The sequence below is a fragment of the Ctenocephalides felis genome, unplaced genomic scaffold (genome assembly GCF_003426905.1).
Source record: "Ctenocephalides felis isolate EL2017-DRISC unplaced genomic scaffold, ASM342690v1 CF-g0.4_SCAFFOLD_01886, whole genome shotgun sequence".
Taxonomy (NCBI): Eukaryota; Metazoa; Arthropoda; class Insecta; order Siphonaptera; family Pulicidae; genus Ctenocephalides; species Ctenocephalides felis.
The window spans coordinates 1,594,484-1,613,365 of NW_020538040.1; the positions used below are offsets into that span (position 1 = coordinate 1,594,484).

General features: G+C 28.6%; 1 protein-coding gene across 1 annotated transcript; it reads left to right on the plus strand.

Moving 5' to 3' along the window:
- The first annotated feature begins 1,333 nt into the window (after positions 1–1,333).
- Positions 1,334–17,971, plus strand: LOC113378319. Its single transcript, XM_026618854.1, has 5 exons — positions 1,334–1,369; positions 4,354–4,549; positions 13,218–13,385; positions 14,825–14,969; positions 17,830–17,971. The coding sequence occupies exons 1-5, from the start codon at positions 1,334–1,336 to the stop codon at positions 17,969–17,971; spliced, it is 687 nt and encodes a 228-aa protein (XP_026474639.1).
- Positions 17,972–18,882: the final 911 nt, after the last annotated feature.

Here is an 18,882-nt window from a genome sequence, read left to right on the forward strand (position 1 = left end):
ATAATATAATAGAAAAAAGACTTTACTAACGAGCAAAATTGATATTACTATACACAAATAGAAAAGGGACTCTACTGACGAGCAAAATTAATATTTCTAATAAAAAATAGCAAAAGGTTTCTATATTGACCAACAAATTTAATATTACCAATAAACACAAAAAAGAACTTTACTGACAAGCAAGACACCATAAAAATAGAATACGGCCTCTACTGACGCACAAATTTGATGTCACTAATAAAAAATAGAAAAAAGAAACTATTAACAAGCAAATTATAAAAACGGAATCTACCGACGAGCTAATTAAATTACTAACAATAAGTCAAATTCAACGTTTTTCAAAAAAAAAAGAAACAAATGTACAAAAAAATCAAAATAATAATTTTGTGTAAAAATTAACTTTTGATGGATTGAATTATAGTGTCAAAACGTCATTTTATATTATATATGTTTATTAACTTCGTCTCTAATTACTCGTTTATTGCCTCTAATTGCACTCTCTACAATATGCATACTGAAACAAGTATAAATAGATGGCAAATACATCCACTCTGAAATTACATCAATTTTAATTCTTTCAGCATATCATAGATGGCGCCACCGGCCGTAGCACGTAAATTTACCCTTAGGTTCAATTCTAGGATAAGATTTATTTAAATATATAATATAGAAAAGAAAAAACCTGATTAATTTGACTAAATAAAATATATTTTCAAGAAAATTATAAATATGCTGTAAACTAGTGGTGTATGGCATCGTGCCTTAATTGCTGGAACTTCCCGCACCGTAATGAAATATTCGAGATAGTTTAAACGTTTTCAAATATATTATTACAAATACTGTAATTGTTTCATTATTTTTGCTATCTTGTTATATCTGAGCAAATCAAATGTAAATCATAAATCATAAATCAATTTATCTACAGTTAACATTAACAATCGTCATTTCATTTCGAACTCAATTAAAAAAAAATACCTAAGTTGCCTAATTTGCACAAAATTGAAAAAGTGCTCCCGTATAGTCACAGTCTAAACGCATTTGCAAACAATTCTGTGCTACATTTTCACTTATACTGTTCTTAGCTTGGCGGCAATTTCACATTTTTCATTAGTTTAGTTTATTATTATTGATTACGGCTTGCTTATGAAAAAATAAATAAATGCCATTTTTAAGTAAAAATTACGAAAATTAACCAGACTAAGCACAGTCTCAGTGACAATCTGGTACAAATGTTTGCTCAAGTGCGTTTAGATTGTTACTTCATCGCAGCAATTTTCAAATTTTATGTAAATTATTTATAAAAATTACATTTCGAGTTAAAAAAAATCGAAAAATGACTCATACTAGGCACAGTCTAAGTGAGAACGCGGTACAAATGTTTTCACGAGTGCGTTTAGAATGTGACTGTACGGGTGCACTTTTTCAATTTTGAGAATGAAAAATGAGGCATCTAAGCACAGTCTAAGTAACGACCCTGTACAAATATATTTGCGGGTACGCTTAGATTGTTACTGTACTGGAGCAATTTTCAAATTTTATGTAAATTATTTATAAAAATGTCATTTGAGTTGAAAAATCGTAAAATGACCCAGACTAGACACAGTCTAAGTGATAACCCGGAACATATTTATTTAGAAGGGCGTTATTTATAAAAATTACATTTTCAAAAAAAAATAGTTGCACAAAATTTACACAAAATTGAAAAAGTGCTCCCGTATAGTCACAGTCTAAACAACATTTGCAAATAATTCTGTGCAACATTTTCACTTATACTGTGCTTAGTTTGGCGGCATTTTCACATTTTTCAATAGTTTTCTTCTTTCACAAAATTCGTAAAGTGCTCCAGTACACAAACAGTCTAAACGCACTCGGGTAAACATTTGTACCGCAGTGGCGTTTAGACTGTGCTTAGTCTGGGTAATTTTTTCAATTTTTTTAACCCAAAATTTTTTCAAATTTTTAAATTTACGTAAAATTGGAAAAGTGCTCCCGCATAGTCACAGTCTAAACGTATTTGCAAATAATTCTGTGGGACATTTTCACTTGTACTGTGCTTAGTTTGGCGGCATTTTCACATTTTTCATAAGTTTTCACAAAATTCGAATTGGAAAAGTGCTCCAGTACATAAACAGTCTAAACGCACTTGGCTAAACATTTGTACCAGAGTGGCGCTTAGACTGTGCTTAGTCTGGGTAATTATTTCAATTTTTAATCCAAAATTACAAAAAAATATTTTATGAAAAATAAATAAGATGTAATAATTTTTTAACCTCAAAAGCATTTGTTTTGTCAATACAAGCAGAAAAAATGCGGACATACAAAACACACACACACACGCATTCATTTAGTTTCTGAGGTATGCCCCTTTAAAAATGTTCAGAAACCTTGAAAACGTCGAGAAATGTAAAAATTTTCATTTTCGATTTTCGGCCCATTACTATAACTACCATACGGGAAGTTAAAAATATATAATAAGAAATATTTAAATATTTTTTTATTCAAAAAAGATATATATTTCAATATATAAAATAGGTATTCGAACGTTTAAAGTACGTGTACTATATTTAGAAAAACTCTGTGTAAACTTAAACAAACGCTGAATTTGAAGCGCGCAAGCACCATCTGTGATATGCTAAAAACGCTCATACAGAGTAAATAAAATGAGAACTAGCTGTAAGTGGAATTCTGTCTTAAGGCAATTAAGGCATCGTGCCTTAAGGCAAATTGCTGGAACTTCCCGTACCAAAAATTATTAATTTTTTTAAAAACGATTAACATTTTTGAAAAAAATTTACTTTGAAAAAATAAGATTTTTGAGAAACTATAAATTGGACAAAAAATAACTTTTTTTTGAAAAAAAAATTTAAAAAAAAAAAAATTTAATTTTTTTTTTTTTTTGAAAAAAAAATTTTTTTTCTTCATTTTGACATATTGTGGAAGATCTGAACTTTTTCTCAAAGCAATCATACTGCTTTAACTGCATAGGGACAAAATATAAAGCGCGTAAGCGCCGCGTCGCTGTCTAATGCATAAGCATTGGTACGGAACCCATAGGAATGTTAACAAAATTCATACTTATTTATGTTAAAATCTCTATAAAATATCTGATAATTTGATGTGCATATGTCTAATGGTCATTTTTGACCGCCAAATGGCATTTTTTTTACTTTTATCGTTAGATCTCCGAAACCGTTAGACCTGCCTTTATGAAAATTTGATCGGGTCTTCACCTTGTCAATACAAGTCAAATGTTTTTTGAATTATTAAAATCGGACGCTTTTTGCCCCGTATCTTCGGAACGGCTAGACCTGTCTTCGCCAAAAACTAATCAGCACGTCTCCTTATCAATACGAATCGAATGTTTTTTGAATTATTCAAATCGGTTGGTCCGTGTTCCCGAAATCGTCGACGAAAATTTGTATCCGCACATACATACACACACGTACATACATACACACACACATACACACACACATACATCCATTTTTTCTAAGGTATGCCAAAATGTTCAGAAACCTCTGAAACGTAAAGATATATAAAAATTTTTATTTTCGATTTTTTTGCGATTACTATGACTTACCCTACGGAAAGTTGAAAATATAAAAAAGGACTCTACTAACGAGCAAACTTAATGAAAATAATAAAAAATAGAAAAAAATAGAAAAAGGACTCTAACGACAAACAAATTTAATATTATCAATAAAAATAGAAAACGAACTCCACTGACAAGCAAACTCAAAATCACATTAAAAATAGAAAAAGGATCTTTAAAGGATCCCTACAAGCAAAGTTAAAAGATGGGGGGATCTTTAAAGGATCCCTACAAGCAAAATTAGAAAGAGACTCGACTGGCGCGCAAACTTATCACTATTAAAAAAAAGAACTCTACTGACGAGTAATATTACTATTTCAAATATAAAAAGAACTCTACTGACGTCTAAACCAAATATCCCAATAATATAATAGAAAAAGGACTCTACTGACGATCAAACTTGATATTACTAATACACAAATAGAAAAAAGACTCTAATTACGAGCAAATTTGATATTACTAATAAAAAATAGAGAAAGGACTCTACTGACGAGCAAACTTGATATTCCTAATAAAAATAGGAAAAGGACTGTACTGACGAAAATACAAAAGGGACTCTACGACGAGTAAAGTTAATATTGTTATTAAAAATAGAAAAAGGGACTCTACTGAGGAGCAAACTCAAAAAAAGTAGAAAAAGGGGTAAACTTGATGTAATTAATAAAAATAAAAAAGGACTCTACTGACAAACAAACTTGATACTACTTATAAAAACAGAAAAACAAAGCAAATTAATTATATTATATTTCATTTTTTTTCAGATGCGTTTCCTTAACCGACCAATCACCTATCTCCTTTTGATCGTTATCAACAGTTTGTTACTGCTGTCGACCAATGAGGTGTCGTGTCAGGAACCTGCTTTCGAACTTCCGGTTCAGCTGATCGGATTTCCGGTCATCATTTTGGCTGTCAGACTTTCGAATTTCGTTAAGAAGTTGGCTTACAGCCTTAGTCCACGTAAGTAGTGGGAGGAGGATATAGAATATAGAAGAGGCTATATGTATATGTATATATATATATATATATATATATATATAATAATGTTTGACTCTATTGATAAGCAAATTCAAATAAAAGAACAAAGAAACTCTACTGACGAGAAAATTTAGATGAAAGAACAAAGGGACTCTACTGACGAGCAAACTAAAATAAAACAGGAACTCTGGAGACCTAATAAAAAGACCTAATACTGACGAGCAAACTATAGAGAAACAACAAAAGAACAAACTGAAAAAAGCTAGATCCTAAAAAGGACTCTACTGACAAGTAAACCCAAATAATAAATTGAAAGAACAGTACTGATGTTCGAAACGATTTTCGACTAGATTAAATAAAAGGACTCTACTGACGAGCAAATTCGAATAAATGAAGAAAAGAACATTTTACAAGACGAGCAAATTAGTATGGAAGTACAAAGGGACTCTACTGACAAACAAAATTTAAAAAAATAGTAATAAAGAATTTTACTGACGAGCAAAATTTCAAAAAAATAAGCAGGAATTATACTGATGAGCTAACTAAACCTAAAAGAAAATAAAAAGGAACTCTACTGACGAGCAAAATTTACAAAAAAAGACACTGACGAGCAAAATTTTAAAAAAGTAAATAAAAAAGAACTACTGACAAAAAAAAATAAAAAAATATACGAAGGGACTATACTGACGAGCTAACTGAAATAAAAGGAGAAAAGAAACTCTACTGACGAGCAAAACGAGATATAGAGAGAAAAAGGACTCTACTGACAAGCAAAATTTAAAACAAAAAGAAAATAAAGAACTCTACTGACGAGCAAACTAAAATGAAACAAGAAAAGAGAACTCTACTGACGAGCAAAATTTGTAGACTCTACTGACAAGCAAAATTAAAAAAAATATAATTGAACTCTACTGATAAGCAAATCCAAACAAAGAGAGCAAAGGGATTCTGCTGACAAGCAAAATTTAAAAAAATAGAAAGAAACGCTACTGACAAGCAAAATTTTAAAAAAAAGATAAAGGATTCCACTAACGAGCGAATTTAAAAAAAGTAAAGAATTCTGACGAGAAAAATTAAGAAAAAAAGTGATAATAAGAAGGGACTCTATTGACGAGCAACATTTAAAAAGATTTTACCGACAAGCAAAACAAAAAAAATAAAAAGAAACTATACTGACGAGCAAACAAAAACAAAAAAACGTGCAGTATTATAACAAAAAGCAGTACCTATTTATATTTAGACTAATAATAAGTGGATATTTATAAATAGCTGGTCAGTAGAGTCATTTTCCATCTAAATTTTAGTGCTAGTTTGCTCGTCAGTAGAGTTCTTTTGTATTATATCACAATGAGTCAAATATATTATGTCAATAGTTCCTTTTAGTGCAGAAGCTAAATTAGTGTACAAATTCAGATTTCAATTACTATTTTAAAGTATACCGAGTTGCTGTAGGGTATTATGATATTAGACAATATTCTAGATAATTTAATTTTAAACAAATTTGCCGAAAACATCATTCATACTAAACAAACGATTTAAAAGTTACAGCAGATTTAGGAAAAAAATGCACAAACCAGTCGAATCGATGTCCAATCGAAGTCACTTCGTACTATATATATACAGTACAGTGCGTCAAAGTGTTCCAAAAATTAAAAATGCATGTTGGGTATCAAATGAAAGGACTCGACGAGCACTTTATGAATATCATAGTTATAGACCCTAAAAACCAATAGGGTTCCGTACATTAAACATTTTTCTTATATTTACAATTAATTTATCGATTTTCTTAGATATTTTGTACTACAGTTACTTGTTTTATTAGACAGTATTATGAATTATTTAATTTTAAACAAATTTGCCTAATACATCATTCATATTAATCAAATGGTTTGAAAGTTACAAGAGTTTAGAGGTCGAGTCGATGTGCTATGGTTGTAGCTTCATACTATATACAGTAAAGTGGGTCAAAATGTTTCAAAAAGTAAAAATGCATGTTCGGTATCAAATGAAAGGTCTCGACAAGCACTTTACGCATATCATAGTTATAGACCCTTAAAAACCAATAAGGTTCCGTACCCCTCACAATTAACTAGAAACTAAAAGTAATTACCGATTTTCAACAATGTTGCAAATACTATTAAGTTACTGTAGTATAATATAATATCAGACAATAATCTAGACAATATAATTTTGCACAAATTTCCCAAATACATCACTCATATAAATCGAATGGTTTTGAAGTTACAAGAGATTTTGTAAATAAATGCACAAGCGAGTCGAGTTGATGTCGATTCAAAGTTGCTTCGTACTATATACAGTACAGTGGGTCAAAAAGTTCCAAAAAATTAAAATGCATGTTGGGTATCAAATGAAAGGTCTCGACGAGCACTTTATGAATATTATACTCATAGACAATGAAAACCAAAAATGTTCATACTACCCCTAGACATCATTATATAAATTATACATCATTAATAAAAATATGTAATAAATATGTAATATATATATATATATATATATATATATATATATATATAAATTGCACTATATAACATATCTATCACAAATACAACTTCCGACCCGGAAATTTCTATCCGGAAGCAGTACGGAACCTTATTAAACCAATCGTAATCGTAATATAATAGTCACGTAATAAATAATCATAAATAGTAAATTCTTCCATATCGCATAACCTGTATATATATATATATATATATATATATATATACATATATATAATTATAGTTACATCGACAGAAGACTTGTTTTAGTTCTTATTAGACCGGAAATTTAATTGCGTAACTGAAATAGAGGAGAAAGGCGAAAGATTTATACGTGTAAGACACATTTGTTATTATTTTGATGGAATTGTAGAGAAAAACCGGTTTTTGTAATGTTAATTTGTGTGCCATAATGTTTAGGAAATTTATTAAACGGATAAAAAACGCTTGATGTGTAAACGATGCTTAATAGAGCGTGAGAAAGAGACAGAATGAGCGACAGAGGAGAAAGAGAAAGAGATAGAGTGAGAGAAAATCCTTCTTGCTTATTCTAGTTGAGTATTGCCCGATTTATGTTTATATTTATATTCATATTACGGATACAGGATTAAATTTAATAATTACAGATAATAAATTATCTTAATTGAATTAATTACAGTAAAATACAACTCTAAAACAATATGAAGTCTAACATTAGTATTATCTAATACAATAACTTAAAGAAAGATTGCATTTATGACTAATTTCCCTTTGGTTACTTGAATTGCCAGATGACAATAGTTTGTAGAGTATATATTTTAGTTTATATTAATATGATATATTTAAATTTATATTATATTATGTATGAATATATGTAGTACATGCAAAGATTGAATGATTAATTAAACAGTATTAATCATTAGTTTAAAATATAATAGTTAAAAGCTTATCATAATATTATTTAAGTTGATATATGTACTTATTAAATACTATTAAATGTTTTTTAGATATATTTAATAAATAATATTCGTAGGACTTATGTTGAAGAATAATATATTAAATATGTTAACAGACTGTAAATTGAATAAATGAATGAAAATTAATTATTAGAATTTAGAGACAAAATGTTGAAATAAAGTAAAAAAAGAAAGAAAAAGTGGTTGAAGAAAAGTTAGTATATAAAATATTTAAATATAAAGGGAGATAATTTTCATAATAAAAGATAAAATAAAAATCTACTAGAATAATGTAATATGTTTCGGTAAGATTTTATAAAGTTTGAGAAATCTTGTTGCTTTATATGGTCTATAACTATGATATTTGTAAAATGCTCGTCGAGACCTTTCATTTGATACCCAACATGCATTTTTACTTTTTGGAACATTTTGACCCGCTGTACTGTACATAGTACGAAGCGACTTCGATCGGACATCGATGCGACTCGTTTGTGCATTTATTTACTAAATCTCTTATAACTTTTGAACCGTTTGTTTAATATGAATGGTGTATTCGGCAAATTTGTTCTAAATTAAATAATCTAAATCAATTGTCTAAGATCATAATGCACTAAAAGCACAAAGGACACTACTGACGTACAAAATAAATCTCGACACAAGAAAAAAATATTAGCAATGTGAAAAATTTAAAATAAAAAACCTGTTTTCGACAATCAAACCGAATCTAGACCTAAATCATAAAGGGACTCTACTGACAAGCAAAGTTATATTTCCTTTGTATAAAAAACTTAATATTATTGAAAAAAATTCAAATTTAAAAAATATTAATATTGATTATATTATAAATATTGCGTAACAAAAGAGAACTCTCTGAGAACCAAAATATGAAAATCTAGTTTTGAATCAATAGAGGGTTGATTCTACTGCCGAGCAAATTTAATTTTTCTCTTAAAGAAGGAAATAATGACCTTAAAAAAAGAAAAAACTCTACTGACAAGCATAGATTTGTAATATACGAAACCCTATAAGTTTTTGGGGTCCATAAGTATCATATTCGTAATGTGCTCGTCGAGACCTTTCATTTGATACCCCACATGCATTTTTACCACATGACGTCACCAAGCGGTCTTTGTGACCCGCTGTACTATATATAGTATAACACAATCATTACATTCTGCTAAGTAGCGGTGCATTTATTTATTATAACTCTTGTAACTTCTAAACGGTTCGTCCAAATTGAATGAAATATTTGGTGAATTTGTTCAAACTTAAATTGTCTATAATGTTTTTTAATACACTAAAACTCTACAGCAACATGGTATACTCTAAAATCGACATTAAAGACTAAAGTTGAATACTGAAATTTTATTTTTATTCAAACGTGCTTTCTGCTGGTGTATCTTTTATAACGCCTAAACCATTTGATTAGCATGAATGATGTATTCGGCAAATTTATACAAAATTAAATAAATTTAGAATATTGTCTCACATTATTAATGCCTAGAGCAACTCGGTATACTCTAAAATTGACATTAAAATCTAAAATAAAATCCGGATGCCTTATATTTGCACAAAAACGCATTCTTCAAGTAGAGATATACTTGAAGAATGCGTTTTTGTGCAAATATAAGGCATCCGGATTTTATTTTACATTTTAATGTAAAATAAAAATAAAAATAAAATTAAAAATACTGAACCATTCGATTAATATGAATGATTCAACAAATTTGTTGAGAAATGAATAATGAAAAACTCATCTTTACAACAATAGATTCTACAGCAACTCGGTATACTCTAAAATTGATTTTAAAAATGAAAACAAAATTTTGTCACTTTTATTTGTACAGAACTCAGAATAACAGAATTAGTTGGTATAAAAATTAGTGCAAAAATTCTTGTACTTTACTTATAACTTCTAAACCATTCGTTTAATATGAATGATGTATTCGACAAATTTGTTTAGAATTTAATGATGAAAAACTTATCTTAATAACACTAGACCCTACAATAACGCGGTATACTCTAAAATTGCATTTTATCAATTTTATATTTTAATAGTACGAAGTAACTTCGATTGGACATCGACACGACTTGTTTGTGCATTTATTTATTGTATCTCTTGTAACTTTTAAACCATTCGATTTATATGAATGATATATTCGACAAATTTGTTCAAAATTTAATTATGAAAAATTTATCTTAATAACACTAGACCCTACAGCGACTCGGTATACTCTAAAATTGGTTTCAGAAATTAAAACTAAATTTTGTCACTTCTATTTGTACAGAACTCAGAATTACAGAATTAGTTAGTACAAAAATTAGTGCAAAATTCTTGTCAATCAATCATAACTTCTGAACCATTCGGTTAACATGAATGATGTATTAGGAGAATTTATTCAGAATTTAATAATGAAAAACTTATCTTAATAACACTAGATCCTACAGCAACTCGGTATACTCTAAAATTGCATTTTATCAACTTTAGTTTCTAATAGTACGAAGCGACTTCGATTGGACATCGACGCGACTTGTTTGTGCATTTATTTATTGTATCTCTTGTAACTTTTAAACCGTTCGTTTAATATAAATGATGTATTCGGCAAATTTTTTCAAAATAAAATAATATAAAATATTGTCTAATATCATAACGCTATACAGCAACTCGGTATACTTTAAAATGCCTCTCAAAATTAGTATTTGGAGCTATAATAATACGTTTTCCTTTTTCGTTTCTTTTTCAGTACGGAACCTTAAGTGATTTATGTTCAATTATAATTGCAATATTAATATGTGTGTCGTGTCTTGTATCTAAAAATAATAATGACGACTTCCATCATTACACAATAGTAGAAAATTTCTAATGTTACAAAATTGAAGAAGAGAATTTCTACATCAAACAATCGTCGAAGACGAAAGCGCCATTGACACACTTTCGAACGGAAGATATAAACTATTTCATAATGATAAAATTATTGCATTTATTTTCACTCGATTTATTGATTATTGTGTCCTGAACAAATTCGCCGAATGCATCATTCATATTAATCGAATGGTTTAAAAGTTACAAGAGATGCAATAAATACATGCAGTCGTGGTAAATAGATTTTATTTACTTAGCAGCCTAATTATAAGTCTTTATTTCTGAATGGTTTTGGAGTATACCGATTTGCTGTAGAGTATTATAATATAAGACAAAATTGTTTATTATTTTATAGTAAATATATTTGTCAAATACATCATTCATATTAAACGAACGGTTTAAAAGTTACAAGAGATTTAGTAAATAAATGTTCAAACAAGTCGCGTCGATGTCCAATCGAAGTTGCTTCGTACTATTAGAAACTAAAGTTGAAAAAATGCAATTTTAGAGTAGACCGAGTTGCTCTAGGGTCTAGTGTCGTTTAGATGAGTTTTTTATTATTAAATTCGAAACAAATTTGTCGAATACATCATACATATGTATCGAATAGTTTAAAAGTTACAAGAGATACAAAATATAAATACACAAACGAGTTGAGTCGATGTCTAATCGAAGTCGCTTCGTACTATATACAGTACAATGGGTCAAAATGTTCCAAAAAGGAAAAATGCATGTTTGGTATCAAATGAATAGGTCTCGACGAGCACATTACGAATATCATAATTATACTCCCTTAAAACCAATAGGGTTTTGTACTTGCAATTCAATTTACTACTATCGATATTGTCAAACCTTTTTTTTAAACCTAACCTCAGAATTTTAACTGTCAATGAAATTATTAATGCCAATATTTATTAAGTGACTTGTTTAATTATGATGTGAACAATTAAAAAAGATACTCTACTAGCGAGCGAACTTTAATTTTGATTTATAATATTTAAAAAAGAAACTCTACTGACGAGCAAACGTAAAATGATTAGCAAAAGGACTCAAAGGACAAATTTGATATTTATAAAAAAAATAGAAAAATGGACTCTACTGACGAGCAAACTTAAATTTTTTATCTATGAAATTAAAAAAAGGACTCTACTGAGAAGCAAACTTCAATTTTGATTTACAGAATTAAAAAAGGGACTCTACTGACGAGCAATCTCTAATTTCAATTTGGAGAATTAACAAAAAGGGACTCTACTGACAAGCAAACTTAAATTTTGATTCAACAAATTTAAAGAAAGAACTCTACTGAAGAGCAAACTTTAATTTTCATTTAAAGAATCAAAAAAGGATTCTACTGACGAACAAACTTCAATTTTGATTCAAAGAAATTAAAAAAAAGGACTCTACTGACGAGCAAACTTTAATTTTGTTCTAGAAGTTTGAGAAAAATACTCTACTGACAAGCAAACTTAAAAAAAATAGAAAAACAAATATAAAATAATTAAGAAAAGGACTTTATTGACGAGCGAACACAAAATAATTAGGAAAAGGATTCTATTGACAAGCAAACTTAAAATAAAATAGAAAAGAACTCTACTGACAAGCAAAAATTTATATAATCCAAATCCATACTCTAAAATGAAATCCACAAATTCTAAATAGAATTTATAAACTCCAAAAAAATCCATAAACTCCAAAAAACCCACAAATACCAAAAAAAACATAAACTCCGAAACTTACTCCGTAAAATGCAAAGAAAAATCCAAAAAAAAACTTAAGCTTAGAAAAATCCATAAATTCAGAAAAATCAAAAAAAAAATACATAAACTCCAAAAAATCTAAAAAAAATCCATAAACTCAGAAAAATCTACTGACAAGCAAAAGTGAAATAATTAGAAAAAGAACTCTACTAACTAGCAAACTTAAAATAAAAAAGGACTCTACTGACGAGCAAAATTAATATCACTGTCAAAAAATAGTAAAAGGACTTTACTGACAAAAAACTTTAAAAATTTGATAAATTGAATTTGAAATTTAAACAGAAACGGACTTTACTGACGAGAAAATTTGATCTCACTGCTAAAAAGCTAAAAAAAGGACTCTACTGACGATCAAACTTAAAATCACTAATAAAAATTAGCAAAAAAGGACTTTACTGACAAGAAAATGTGCAATAATTAAGACTGATGATCAAACTTAATATTTCCAATAAACTAATTTTGATCTAGAAGAGTGAAAAACCGACTCTACTGACAAGCAAACTTAATACTTTAGCTAAATTAGTATCATTTCTTATTATAACAAAAAAAAATAGAACATTTTTGCAATATTTATAATTTTTTTTATCATTTCAGAAACCTATGCACCAAATTCATCATCGCAAATCCCGTCCAATTACAATTCGGCAATTTCTTCCAACACTATACAGAGATCGAAAAGATCGACACTCGAGAATCTTCGACAGGACTTCGAAGTCAATTTCGATATCGACGAAGCCGAAAGGAAATTAGTGGCCTCTTTAGGTAAAAAAATAAAAAAATAATATTTTTATTTATATCATTTATAAATATTACACTACATGGACTGCCATTAGTCCTCATATGTTATATATAGTGAAATAAAAGATAGAAGGAACTGTGTGAGCGAACATTGCCGACGACAATCGCGGACTCTCCGGCGGTAGAGTCATTTTTTGCCAATTTTTAATGTGATTTTAAGTTTGCTCATCAGTAGAGTCCCTTTTTAAATTTTTTAAAACAAAATTATAGTTTGCTCGATAGTAGAGTTTATTTCTATTTTTTGTCCTTTTTTCACTTTTCTAAATCAAAATTGAATTTTGCTCGTCAGTAGAGTCCCTTTTTTTCTAATTTCAAGGGTCATATCAAGTTTACACGTCAGTAGAGTCCCTTTTCTTAATTTTCCAAATCAAAAATAAAGTTTGCTCATCATTAGAGTCCTTTTTTAATTCTCTAAATCAAAATTTAAGTTTACTGGTCAGTGGAGTCCATTTTTAAATTCTCTAAATCGAAATTAAAGTTTGCTCGTCAGTAGATTCCCTTTTTTATTGTTTTGAATTAAAATAAAATTTGCTTGTCAGTAGAGTTCTTTTTTCCTAATTTTCTAGACTAAAATTGAGTTTGCTTGTCAGTAGAGTCCCTTTTTTAATTCTCTAAATTAAAAATAAAATTTACTCATTATTAGAGTCCTTTGTTAATTCCTTGAGTTAAAATTTAAATTTGCTCGTCAGTAAAGTTCCTTTTTTTGATTTTCCAAATCAAAATTAAAGTGTGCTTGTCAGTAGGGTCCTTTTTTTCTAATTTTTCAGATTAAAATTGAAGTTTGCTCGTCAGTAGAATCTCTTTTTTATTTTCCAAATCAAAATTTAAATTTGATCGTCAGTAGAGTCCCTTTTCTCAATTCTCTAAATTAGAAATAAAGTTTACTTGTCAGTAGAATTCCTTTTTTTCTAATTTTCTGGATTAAAATTGAATGCTTGTCAGTAGAGTCAATTGTTTGCTTGTCAGTAGAGTCCCTTTTTATTTCTATAAATCGAAATTTAAGTTTACTTGTCAGTAGAGTCCCTTTTTTATTTTTAAAATTTAAACTAAAATTTGCTCGTCAGTAGAGTCCCGTTTCTTAATTTCCTAAATCAAAATTGAAGTTTGCTCAAATGTCTTTATAGTAATATATAAACCAATTTTTACAGGTGTATTCGATTTCATATACATTAATAATATTATTAATATCATTTCTTAAAAAATTGTCAACAATCACAGCCGTCATTACATATTATTGCAATAAAACATATAACATATGACATTTATTAAATCAGCAGAGTCCGCGTTTGTCGTCGGCAATGTTCGCTCAGACATGTGACGTCACAGTCTTTTCTATGTTTGAGAATTTAGTAGACCTTGTAATGTAAGATCTATGGTTATTTTTTAATTTTTTTTTAATTTAGGGGATGATGTGTGTGTGATGCAAAGGGTGTGTGTGCAACATGCAGTCAAATCTGTTGAAAGAAGCAAAAGAAATGCCAATTTGGAGACGATTGCCAAAAGATTTGGCATGTTGGGAGAGCAACCCGATTGGGAAGAGATTTTGAGGTAACTAGAAAAAATTAGTTTATTGAGCATTCGTTGTACAAATAAAAAAAACATAATTGACACACACATAAACAATACAGTCAATATGTGCACGAGTGTCGTCAATGGACAACAATAAATATGTCGATTATAGCCTAAAGCTGTTTCACTCCGAGTAAAATTATTGAAAAATTATTATTATTATTATTATTATTATTTTAGTACTTTAAAAATGGTTTATAATTTTTGAATTCCAGATACTTTGGCGCATCCAAATCAAAATCAAAGTTTGCTCGTCAGTAGAGTCCATATCTTAATTCTCCAAATCAAAATTAAAGTTTGCTCGTCAGTAGAGTCCCTTTTTAAAATTATCTAGATTAAAATAGAGTTTGCTCGTAAGTAGAGTCTCTTTTTTAATTTTCTAAATCACAATTAATAAAGTTTGCTCGTCAGTAGAGTCCCTTTTTTAGACCTCTATATCAAAATTAAAGTTTGGTCGTCAGTAAGCTCCTATTTCTATTCTTAACATTGATATGAAGTTTGCTCGTCAGTAGAGTCATTTTTCTTTTTTTTATTGATAAAATCAAGTTAATTGTAAGTAGAACATTTTTTATTTTTATTAAAAATATTAAGTTTGCTCGACAGTAGAGCCCTTTTCTAATTATTTTATGTTTGCTTGTCAGTAGAGTCCTTTTTTATAATTTTTATTTTTACTAAAGTGCTAAATACATTGTGGATTTTTCAGTACCAAAAAATAGAGGAATGAAAGAGACTCTACTGATTGAGCAAAATTCAATTTTGATTTAGAGAATTTTAAAAGGGACTCTACTGACGAGCAAATTTTAATTTTGATTTAGAGAATTACTAAAGGGACTCTACTGACGAGCAAACATTAATTTTAATTTAAAGAATTAAAAAATGAACTCCACTGATGAGCAAATTTTAATTTTGATTAAGAGAAAATAATTGTGATAAAAGATTTGAAAATCTATTATTGAAAAAATCTTTATACAATTTGTAAAATATTTTTGTAATTTTAGTATTTATAAATAGAAAAGAAATTAAGGGTTGCTAAATTCTGCAGAAAAATGTATTAACAGCTATGAATTTTTTTCTTAAAAAAAATTCTTTAACACAGTCATACTTTAATGATATCTAGAAAAATCTACAAATTCTACCAAAGATCTATTTTTATTAATAATATCAATTTTCTTCGTTAGTAAAGTCCTTTTTCTATTTTTTATCGGTAATTTGAAGTTTGATCGTTAGTAGAGTCCTTTTGATATTTAATTGATAATATGAATTTTGCTTGTCAGCAGAGTTCTTTTTCTATTTTTCATTGGTGATTTTGTTCATCAGTAGAGTCCTTTTAGTGTTTTCAATGATGATTAAATTTACTCGTTGTAGAGTCCTTTTTCAAATTTTTATTGATGATTTTAAATTTGCTCGTCAGTAAAGCTCTTTTTCTATTTTTATTAGTAATATTAAATTTGTTCGTCAGTAAAGTCCTTTTTCTATTTTCTTTAATGTGCTTTAAAGTTTGCTCGTCAATAGAGTCCCTTTTTTACTTTCTAGATCGAGATTAAAGTTTGCTCGTCAGTAGAGTCCCTTTTTTACTTCCTAAATCAAAATTAAAGTTTGCTCGTCAGTAGAGTCCCTTTTTCAATTCTCTGAATAAAAAAATAAAGTTTTTAGCGTACTCCAATAACAAACAAAGAGACTCAAAAATCCAACAAAAATCGAAAATAAAAAAGAGTGCGCGTAAGGATCACACGCGATTGAAGTAAAACTTATTTGCTACTGTGCAAGATGGCATTTAAGTAAAAATAAATACATCATATAACAATTTGGAATAATTTAGTTTTTTAGTAATATGGTAACACTCGTGATGCACACATTTATTAGTGTCAACACCATTTTACACATTTATATAATGATAAATTATAAATTATATATTGATAATAGCATTAAAAATATCTATAATATTTGAAAACAATGTAATTAAAGTCATACTTCAAATATGACATGATCGGTTTGTCATTGTAATTAGCATTTATAAATGAACCTTCATTAGAGAAATTAAGAAATTGCTGATTAATGAATTCTATAATATTCGTTCACACAGATTATTATGTTAAACAACGCCTAAACAAATATTGTTTATTGATACCCATCATCATATAATAATTGTGTTTGAAGAACTTCATGTAATTAAAATTAACATACATTCACTGACTGCTTGTATTTTATTTTGACTATTTCGCTGGCGATATAATCTCATTCTTTGAACAGCTGTAATATCCGTCTTGTCTAACAAATTGAAGCCATACTTTTATATTTGTTTTATTTACATACATTCATTGACTGATGATATTTTTTTTACTTTTTCGCTGGCGATAAAATCTCATTCTTTGAACAGCTGTAATATAAGTTTTGCCTAAAAAATATTTTCTATTTTAATGACTTCAAAGATTTATAGAAACTACGAATAATATAGAAATAATTTCTAATCAATAAACTCACGTTTAGTACACGGCACAAATGTTTAATTTGTTTTATTATTTTCAAGAAACAGGGTAAAATATTCTTCTAATTTAAGCATTTTCCATTAAAGCAAGATTTGTACTATGATGTAACTTTAAAATGTTTATTTACCTATGTCGATTTGCTTGTTGATATCGATGCGCATACAACGACAGATCTCTATTCACATACACGACTGCTAATCACAATCGACCCGTATAGAAATGATCTAATCGAGAGCGAATGACGCACAGTTCGGGCGTAACAAACTTCAGTTGCATTTGTACGGATTTACACCCTAGTCGCGCCTAAAAAAGTTTTACTTCAACAATAATCTAATTAATTAATCAAATTCCAGCGGATACCTATCGAGTTCCAACCAGGACAAACAATGGTACCTCCTCAGCGTTTTCGTCGGTGACGTCATGAAGGATCCCGATTTTTGCCGAAAATTGGCGAAGAGGAGACCTTGCCAACACGACGGAGGCCATAATATATAAATCATTAAAAATGTAACTAATTAATAATTATAATTAATTTAATAATTAATAATTATAATTATAATTAATTTAAAAATTATTAATTATAATTAATTTAATAGTATAAGATGAAGAAACTGATGTGAAGCAGAATGTTGTGTGTATATATAGAGAGAAATATATTTTGTAAAAAAATTGTATAGAGTGATTATTATTATGTTGGTTTCAAAAAGCTCGTCAGGACCTTTCATTTGATACCCAACATGCATTTTTAATTTTTGGAACATTTTGACCTACTGTACTGTATATAGTACGAAGCGACTTCGAATTGACATCGATTCGACTGGGTTGTGCATTTATTTATTACAACTCTTGTAACTTTTGAACTGTTCGCCGAAAGTTCATGAAATATTCGGTGAATTTGTTTAAAATTAAATTGTCTATAATACTGTCTCATGATTGGCATTGGTATAAAGCAAAGTTGCAAAGTAAATTGGTGTTTTTTATGTGAAATATGTAGTAAATGTGTAACGTACGGAACCCTATAGGTTTCCAAGATCTGTAACTATGATATTCGTAAAGTGCTCGTCGAGACCTTTCATTTGATACCCAACATGCATTTTTACTTTTTGGAACATTTTGACCCACTTTACTGTATATAGTACGAATCGACTTCGAACGGACATCGTTTCGACTCGTTTGTGCATTTGTTTATTATATCTCTTGTAACTTTTGAACTGTTCGTCGAAAGTTAATGAAATATTCGGTGAATTTGTTTAAAATTAAATTGTCTATAATACTGTCTCATGATTGGCATTGGTATAAAGCAAAGTTGCAAAGTAAATTGGTGTTTTTTATGTGAAATATGTAGTAAATGTGTAACGTACGGAACCCTATAGGTTTCCAAGATCTGTAACTATGATATTCGTAAA